The 10,275-nt window shown below is 23.3% G+C and overlaps 1 protein-coding gene across 1 annotated transcript; it reads right to left on the bottom strand.

Moving 5' to 3' along the window:
* Positions 1–257: 257 nt before the first annotated feature.
* Positions 258–5,175, bottom strand: LOC145834971 (uncharacterized). The gene is made up of 8 exons (XM_082942501.1): positions 5,071–5,175; positions 4,881–4,927; positions 3,788–3,946; positions 3,400–3,477; positions 2,121–2,249; positions 1,606–1,723; positions 717–819; positions 258–417 (listed from the first exon to the last, which is right to left on the bottom strand). The coding sequence occupies exons 1-8, from the start codon at positions 5,124–5,126 to the stop codon at positions 325–327; spliced, it is 783 nt and encodes a 260-aa protein (XP_082798627.1). The 5' UTR covers positions 5,127–5,175; the 3' UTR covers positions 258–324.
* Between the last annotated feature and the right edge of the window lie 5,100 nt (positions 5,176–10,275).

Genomic DNA, 10,275 nt, shown 5'->3' with positions numbered 1-10,275 from the left:
ACAGTGAAGTTAATGCTAGGAAATCCATAAACCTCTTATTGTTTAAGAAAATTCAAGCTTAATTAATTTAACTTTAAAAACTTTTTAAGCTGTAAAAATCTTTTAGAACTTTTTACACTCTAGTACGCTATACAATGCACTATAGAATATTTAGTAAAAACAAAAACAAGACTGTATACAAAATGGAAAATGTCGAAACGATTATTTTCAATCAAGTATCAACATTAGAACTAAAAAAGAAAAAACTGTTAAAGTAAAAAGGCTAAAATATGTCTACTTTTCGTTTCTTATTTTTTTAATTCTTTATTTGTCCAAATTTTGCTTTTAAAAATGCTTTGTTGAAGGTGCTTTACTTCTCGCATCATAACTAGAAACAGATTTCTGAAGGTCGTGAGCCTGGCTACTTATTTCTTCGTGCTATAAATAGTCGTAAATGTTTGGATGTGTTGCAATACATAATAATAGTTTTTTAAACTTGTGCGGAAATGTATTTACGTTCCACAGAACAATTTTATACATACTTTTAAAACTTAAGATTTTTGTTTTATTTTTTTCGTCTTAAAAAGTTTTTGCTACTTTATGTGTCCTAAGAATTTTAGGTAATTAAATGTTTTTAACAAGTGTTTTAAGCTTCATTAAAAACAGGTATTTAAAAAAAAAAATTCATGTCAAGTTTTAACATAAAGTTTTAAGATTGTAAAACTATTCAAACAAACTTTTTTATTGTAAGTTTTTTTCCCAGTATCAATGTTTACTGTTACCACCCCACCCAAAGGCTTTACAGATTGATTTTCGTTCGTAATTTCATGAATGGATTGTCTATAAAAAGTATGCCGTTTTAATAAAAATAAATGCAGTAGAGGTGTACAGTGTCTATTTATTGAAAAATAGATTTATTAAGTAGCTTTTTATAGCACTGATGTTTTAAAATTGCTTTATGCAAGCATAAAATAACAGCTTAGAAGAAAAATATCTTTAAGAAAAAGTTAGTTTAAGATTATGTATATTTTATAAAACTTTTCATTTTTAATGTTTGATCCAAAATATTTTTACTTTTTCAATGTAGATTGTAAAGTTGTTTTATAGGTGCAACTAAAATTCATGTTTTAAATTGAGAGCACTTGGAAAATAATTTTTTTTTTAAATTTTACTATAAATCAACATTCACGTAACATTTCTTTTATTTTCAAATGTTGTAACTTTTAAATATTAAGACAAAAATCAAAAACAATGTTTTATTTGAACACTTTTGTTGTTGTGTGAGCTTTTTTATCAACTTTTATAGAAAATCTATTAAAGAATAGTTTATTTATATTAAGTTTTGATTTAAAAAATCAAACTAGTAAAACTCATTATTATTTATGACTAATTTTACAATTAGTAGTAAATTTAGAATGCTAGCTAGAATACTTAAAAAAGCCGCTAGTCAATTTTTAGTTTTTTCTAACTTACTACATTCTTAAGATTATCTTTTACGAAAACTAAAATCAACAGTTTACAGTTTTATTTAAACTAAGATAAGTTTATATTATGTACCTTAAAACTTAATTTTCAAACACTAATCTACAATTGTTTTAATATACGTATTTGCTGTTGTCAACACACATGTCAAGTTGATCCACTGATGCTTTTTCATTAGATGACGTACTTTCTTCTATACTTTTATTTTTTGTATTTGATGTGGCAAAGCAGTATTTCTTTTTTCTCATGCAGTCAATTAAAACTGAAACCAAAACAACTTTAATAAAATTCAACCAAGTTTAAGTTTTGCAAATTATAAACAAGTCAATACTCTTGCATACAGGCTGATATCAGTCTTACAGTTAGAAATAGTTTGTGGTTAATAAAAAAATTATTAAAAGTACACTTTCTGTGTTTTATATTCCCTAAAATTAAAATTTTTTTTGTAACGTACTTTATTGCGTTATTTTAAAATAAAAATCTATTTGGACTAGTTTTAAGTCTTTTAACTTGAAATTTAAAAGTTAACTTGATATCGAACTTTTTTTTTTTAAATTGTTTTGTTGAATATGTTTAGAACAACACTTAATAACGAGGTACAATTTGTTGAATAAATTAAACTAATCTGTTTCAATAAAACTAAAAAAATCTACTCTAACCCATTATAGTAAAAAGACCAATCATTCCAACAGAAAGACCAATTATAAGTGGTCCATAAATGAAATTAACTGTTGTGTCAGGATTGTTTATTTCCATGTCTAGATTTGTGTAGTTTACTTTGTATGAATCTGTAAAACATTTGTCTTTTAATTGACTTAAAACTGCATTTGAATTAGTTAAAAGATTTTTTCTATTTTCGAATAGTTTTTTTATTAATAAATCAAATTAAAAACTAATGTATCAAATTAAACCTTCACGTATTCTAGATTAGTTAAACCAACTACTACGTTAAGACATGGTAAAAAATAAAGTTACTAAAACTATAACAAGCTATAACTGGTTCTTATAGATATGTATAAAATGTATGACAAATTATGAAAAATTTGTAAATAAGCTTTTTCTTTTATTTTAAAGATTTTATTTTAGTCGTTTGAAAAAAATAAAACAGTTTTATCACAAATTTATCATGAAATAATTTTATTGCTAAATTAGAAATCTAAAACTGAGTTTATATCTACTTACAATTTCAAGATTTTTATAGTATATTTAAAAAAAAAAGTTGCTTTTCCAACGTAACGTTTTAGATTTAGGTGTTATTATATTTAATTAAATAAAAACACTCTTAGCAAAATAGATAAAAATACTAAAAGAAGAGTATTTTTAGAACAAAAGTTTGAAACATTTTTCAAAACAAAAAAAAAACGAGTTAAACGCACAACTTTAAATAAAATTTTATCGTATAATAGCAACATTTTATATATTTTTTTTTAAGATTACACTCTTATAGCTTGTCTTACGATGTACTACTGTACTCAAAATTGTTTTAACAGTTCCAAAAACATTTATTGGTGAACTATGTAATTAATGTCTTAACTTAGGTTAATGTAGGTTAAGATTGTTAAAACATAAAGTAATAGTGATGTTATAAAGTACAAAAAAAAGTTTGTAACATATTTAAAAGCTGTTTTAAAACATCATTCTACATTTAGTATTTTATTTGTCAAAAACAAAAATGACGGTAGTTTATGTTCAGTACAACTGTTTTTTAAAGTTAGTTTGCACAAGCTAATTAACTCAGTGATACGCTGTAAAAATATTTCTAACATTTCTAAAGCTACTTTTTTATTTTACTGTTAATAAGTAACGATTAAAATTTCAAAGCAAAATGTTACTATTATACTAATTTGATGGAATTATTTTAAAAATACAATTTTTTTAACATCACGGCTTTTAAAGTATTTTCTAATCTAAAGTTTATAAAAACCAAATTAAAATTACCTGGACATTTGGTGGCATTGCAATATTCGTAAAAATTTTCATTATCAACATAACACCACAAACGATCACTATCTCTGGCTGTTAATTGAGTTTTTTTAGTTTTGTTTATAATTATAGATTTAATATTCTTATTACTTTTTTAAAAACCTGTAGTTAATTTTATAGCAGAAATGAGTTAGCAAGAAGACTGATTAGGTGATTAAACAAAAGTTATTTTAGAATAGAAGGGTAAATTTAGTTTAGTTATTAGATAACACAAATAAAAAAAAGAAACTAAAAAAATACAATAGTTTAAGAATCTTTTGTACAAAGAATTGTTTTAAGTAGATAACTATAAAAACGAATTAAAATGCCAAAATTGTTGTAAAAAACAAAAACAAAGTTATACCAGGATTCCTGCAAAAATTGTGCACCCCAACACCATCAGTGTAAAGATCGTATAGACCGTTGTTACTATGAGTCCATAGAGCGCAGGTGTTGTTATTCACTGTCTTCGCTAAATAACCTCGATAGTTATAACCGTCGTCAAAGTAACAGCGGTGGTGTTCTGTTTTAATTAAATAAATTAGATACACTTTGTAAGTGTATAACACTATTTTTTATCTTTATTATACTTATGTTTAGTTTAATTATACTACTTATTTATCACAATTGTGACTTTTACAAAAAAAAAACATTTAAGATGTACAAAAATAAAAACCTCTACCTCTACAAACTGAAATAACTGAAAAAAATATTATGTTAATTAATTAATAAACTTTCAAATCCTAAAGTTTTTAAAACTATTAAAAAAAAGGTTAAAGTGACTTAGTTAGGTTTAAATTTTTAATTTTGAAAAAGTGACATAATCTTATTTATATAAAACAGTTTTGTAAAATATGCAGTTAGTATCATAACCTTTAGACGTCAAGATATATCGTCGATGCGTAAAGTCTTGTAATAAAAGTTACAACAATATACGTTTTGCATTGAGCATACTTTATACTAAAAATAATTTTAAAATGCTAATTCGTGCTTTTGTCAAAGAAAAACATTGTAGATATAACGATAATTTAAAATACCATTTCCTAAACGTTACTTCAAAAAAAAAGAAGTTTTTTAACTCAGATCAAACTTTGTTTACAAGAAAAAAAAGAATAAAGCAACTTCGGCCCAGTGTATAAGTTAACTATTGTATCTGTTTCATAAGTTTTTTTTGGTAGAAAAACATCAGAATTACTCTTCTCTCTACAACGATAAACGTTTTTTGAAATAAAATGTCAATAACTGAAAATTTATTAATAATTGTATTTTTAAACCTATGTTGAATCATTTTACAAGACTTTTAAAATTACAAAACCAGATAGATATTTTATTTTATGTACTTAGTTAATATTTGTATAATTATCTTAAAAGCGTTTTAGTAAAACTTTTAATATTATCAACTACTATATCTTAGCATTATAAAATTGTATTTAAGAAATATCAGATACAAAACTTACTCCATTTAGTACAATTTCGTCCACTCCATTGATACTGACAAAAACACCTGTTTACAAATTTAATTTTACAAATTTACGGCTGTTTATTTTAAGTATTATTTCTTAAGGCAAACATTTTATGGTTTCCAACTAAAAATATGTTTAGTCTGAGTTTTGGCTTTAAAAATTTATTTTATTAATTTGTTTGTACCTTTTATGTTTAGTACTCCAGACTCCCCCGTTATTACACACGGGTTTATTTTTCATGTTTTTTATGAAGTTTTTGAGAGATAGTTTGTGTAATTTTATCTAGTCTGAAAATTCTTGTTTAGTAGTTTAAGAATTATAAAGAAATTTTTTAAATTTTGTTCTTACTGAATTTTCAATATTAAAATAATTAAATAAAGTACAAGTAAACTACAAGAAAGCTCATTTTCGGAGAGTAAACTATTCAAAACTTTAGATAAGTTAATACTTCATGATAAAATTCTAACTCAATATAAAAGACTATTTATTTAATTTTTATCTATGAAACATTTTTCGGTCTTTTTAGTTAATTCATTTTACAATCTTTTGAGATAACGTATAAAAATAAATTTTTGCTTTGTAAAAAGGTAAAACAAAAAAAAAAATTATGCTTGAAATTTCATGTATAAAATATTAGTAAGAATTTGAAGTTCATACATTTGAAATGTTTTACACTTTTAAATAAATGTATAGATAAGCTTAAAAACCAAGACAATAGCGATAAAATAATATAACTAGCAAACTGATATGACCTAGCAAACTAGCAAACAATTTTGTTATACCATAAATACTAGTTACAAGTACTTTACTTGTTTTAACTTATTTTTTTTAATTTTCATCAAGTTTTCAGAGGTTAATTTCTGTGATCTATAAATTGAGTTTTAGTAAATACTTTAATTTATGAACTATTTTGAATATTTTATATTCCTTTTTTAAGTTCGACTTTTTATACTATATATTGTTTATTGAACGACAAAAAACGCTCAAAAAATTTGGTCCAAGGACCTGGTGCACGAAATATATATATCGAAAAGTAATATATAGCTTTTTTTATCAGTTTAAAAAAAAATGTTTTAGATATCTCCTCATAATTATTAAAAGTTGTAAAACTAAAGACAACTAATAAATCTACTTACAGCAAATACTTACTCTTTAAATTGCTTAGTACAACTGTTCTTGATCTTATTTCATATTTTACCCTTTAGTGAAAGGTAGTTACCATATTTACTCCCAATATACAAGGTTGTATCTAACTTTTAGAAAAAATATATTTTTTGAATTAAAAGCAAAAATTTAAGATTAAATTTAATTAAGAAAAATACAGTTAGGTACTTATTTGTGAATGAAATAGACAAGTGTTATAAATAAACTTACATAACTTTTAAATGAAATAAAGTTACCCACTAAAACAATGGAATATTACGTTTTTGGTACATATTTTTGTTAAATTGTTATTTAGATTAAGTTGCATAAGTAAGTATTTAATGCTTTATAACTTCTTCACAAAATACTTTTTTAATAAAAATAGATTATCCTACTTTTTTATATTTAGTTTCAATTTCATTAGAATGACTTGTTCAAAGTTAAAAGATTTCTATAGACATAACTGCGTATATGGGCTCACTTTAAAAACACTACTTAGTAACGTATTTAGCAATTACGAAATTCGTTTTCTACTATACCTTACTTGTTTTTATCGAAAGTTTTTTAAGAAAACTCCATAGTAATTTTAGAATAGTTTTGACAAACTTGAATTAATTCCGATACAAATTGTTTGGAATTTTAACTAAGGATTACTGTTTATAAGCAAGCTGCGTCATAAAGTCTAAAGACTTCCTCATAATATTTTTTTCTATAAAGTCAATCTCTACAATGTTTAATAAAAATATCTAGTTGTAATTCAGTATATACATATTATGCTTTACAAAACTTTTTAATGTCTAAGAAATACGTTAAAGCATATTTTACTTATTAAGCTAAATATATATAGATTGATTTATATAAACTTATAACAATCATTTGATTTTTTATAAATACTTTTATAAATGTTTTTTGTTAAGAGCGTTTTAGTCCAGTAAAACTCTATAAGAGCGAAGATATAAATCATGATCGTATTAAAAAAAAATTAAATCGTCTGCTTAAAAGACTTAAAAATATGTTAAACTAACTTTTTAGGTAATTTTACTGACTTAAACTTTTTCCTACCATTAAAACTCGATCTAACAACAAAGCTTAAAATAACTCAACTAACATATGCTTAGAATCCTAATATAAATGTTACTAATTGTACTTTCTATTACCTTAAAACAAATCGGAAAAGTTATTGAAATTCAGGAATAATGTAAAAAATACCGAATTGTAGAATACATCAAAAATGAATGTGCTGTAATCGACAGTAAAGCATTATGACATCACAACGAACCGCCTGTAAGTTTTTAAACTTGAAAAATTGCCTGAAGGTAGATATGTAATATTAGACCTTTCAAATTAAAACATACGTTCGGGATTACTTGACTTATATTAGTATAAAGCGGGTCGAATTAAATTTTGTAGCTTAAATAAACACATTTTTGTTTGAATTATCATAAAAAAGATATTATACATTTCTAAAACTTTAAATTTAACAATTAAAAAAAAATACTTAATTTAAAAAATAGTTTATTGAAAAATTTAACTTTTAAATATACTGGTAACTTGTTAAAAAAGCAAGTCTGATTTAAAAATAGTTTACTTTATTTTATTGGATCTAAAGTTTATATGTTTTGTACTAACTCAGCAGAATGAAGAAAAAAACTTAACATACATTTACTTCATGATGTAGGTGCAGAAAACCATAACACTTACAACCTTTATTTCAGGGTTTTTAAAATTAGGCGATATCGCACCTTTTGGGGCATTTTAGGCTATCAAAAGGAAATAACTAATAAGGAGACAAAAATAAATAGGTAATTAAATAGTAAGACGCTGATATTTATCAAAAAGGCAATTATTTTAAAAATTTATTCTAAAGTAGCGATTATGAAACTGTGCTATTGATTAAGAATAACTAAATTATTGTAACTATGCTTGGTAAAATTCTGAATAACTTAAACAGCATAAGTTTAACGAAAGTTTCAAATCTATAGCAGCTTTAATAAACTAAAACTCAAAGTACTATTGACTTTTATAAACAGTAGGTAGAATTAAAAAATTTAAATAAACTATTTTTTTTTATAAACTTAACTTTATAAAAAAAAAAGTAGTTTTATGAACTAGAAATAAAGAATATAAAAGTTTTGAAATAATTGTTTTTAAATGCTAAATGTTTGGAAAAAAAAACTTGAAAAACAGCTGTGATTTTTATAACCTTAAACCGACTAAAGCATCTTCAAAAAAATTTAAAACAAATTACAAAAAAAAATGGAATGCATTAGAATAAAAACAATATTAGTTCATGAAAATTTAATAAAAAAATACAACTCTTAAACAACACCTAAATAAGTGTTTTTTAATTGTTTATGTAAGTAAATTCTATATATAAATGTCAAATTATAACAAAACAAGCTAGTACAACAAGTTTCATTTTTTAAGTGCTTTCCCATGGTTTGTGAGAAAATTTTTAGGTAAATCTAAATATTAAGAAATTTGCAGCTAATTTGTTTAGGTAACAATTTAATAAAAACAAAATTACATCAAAACTGTCATTAGAATAAAATTAATTTATTCTCAGCCGGCAAGTTTTAAGAAATTGTTACTAGTAAAAAACTTAATTAACACTGTAATGATTAACTGATATTTACATTTAAACTCCAAAGTAAAAAAAACTTTTTATGATTCACTTTTCGAAAAATTATGTAAAAGTTTGCATTTTTGTAAGGGTTTTTAAAAGTAATCTTTAAAGTTTAATTTTCGATCTTAAAACTTTTTTTAATTTTTAATGTTTTTAGTTTTTGCTGAAAAGTATAACAGTGATTAAAAGTTAAAGAAGAAGTATAATCTAAGACTAGAAACTACAACACAATTGAGTTGCAACTAGAAATGTTTCATTTTTGAATTTTTCATAGTAAATTGAAAGTCATAAAACCAAGACTCTAATACTTTAACTCAAAACAAAAATATCAAAAAAGTGTCTGTCCTAAAAACCGTGAAAAATTGATAAAAATTTAATATTAAAATTTTTCATTTCTTTTCAAAAAAGTATTAAAAACAAAAATATAAGTTTTTTATTGATTATAAATAGTAATTAAAAAAGCAATCTATCGATTTTTTTTGGTTATTTTATGCATAAATAAAACATATCATAGAAACTAGAACTTTTTTAAACAGTTTTTTGACCCATCATTACCTGGTAAATCTTCAAAAATTGTAAATACACGGCACACATTGACCATATACAAAATAAATATGCAATAAAAGTATTTTATAAAGCATATTTTATAATATTAGTAGAAATTGCTCAACTTGTGCCTTTTTTAATGACTAATATTTTCTTTTAAAGACATTTATTCACAAAATACCTTATACTGTTTAAGTCTTGTTTGATATTTTTTTGAGAAACTGTTAATTTATTTATTATTTACAAGTTGTTTACAACGTGTTTTTTTTAAACATAAATCTTATATTTATAATTTACAAGCTGTAAATTAAAAAAAAAAAACTACTACTTAAAATCTTATAATTTATGGTCTAAGAAGATTAGAAATTAATAATTTGAAAAAAGTTATTGTTATATTTGATTATAACTTAATATTTAACTAAATAAGTTTGGTTTTTGAAAAAATTACAAATACATATTACATATTTTGTATAAAGTCTCATTAGCTTTAATTTTGATTCAGTGCATTTTTTGCCAACTGTGTACTATTTTAAAAGTTTAAGGTTTTCAGATTAGACTTGAGCAGTGGCGTAGCGTGGTATTTTGGTCAGGGGGTGCGCAAATTTTTTTATCAAATAATCCCCTAAATTAGAACTTTTGGGCCGCAAATTTTTCGGGGTCAATTTTCTCGGAAATTTAAAAAATTACTAAAAGTCTATTTCCTACTTCATTTTTCAAGCAATCTTCTTCATATTTTAGAAAGTGTTCCTTACATTACAGGAAAAAAACGTTACTTATGAATTTAGATAATTAAAATAAATAAAAATTTTATAAAAAAAAATAAAAAAAAGTTTTTTATTTCAAAAAAAAATAAATTTATACTACAAATTTTTAATTTTACAAGTAATGTTATTTGTTATTGTATAAAGATTAAACTGTTAAAGTTTGAGAAGATTGCTTGAAAAATGTAGGAGGAGATAGATTTTAAACAAACTAGCCTTTTTTCGCTGTTTTAGTTTTCCCTTCCCATAGGTAACCTATTATGCGGCCCGACTTTGACTGGTCATATCTCAAAAAATAATTCGAATTTTCAAA

The sequence above is a fragment of the Thalia democratica genome, chromosome 4, assembly GCF_965202585.1.
Source record: "Thalia democratica chromosome 4, ktThaDemo2.hap1.1, whole genome shotgun sequence".
Lineage (NCBI taxonomy): Eukaryota > Metazoa > Chordata > Thaliacea > Salpida > Salpidae > Thalia > Thalia democratica.
Note: the sequence above shows the minus strand (reverse complement) of the source record. Positions and strands in the feature narration are given on the sequence as shown.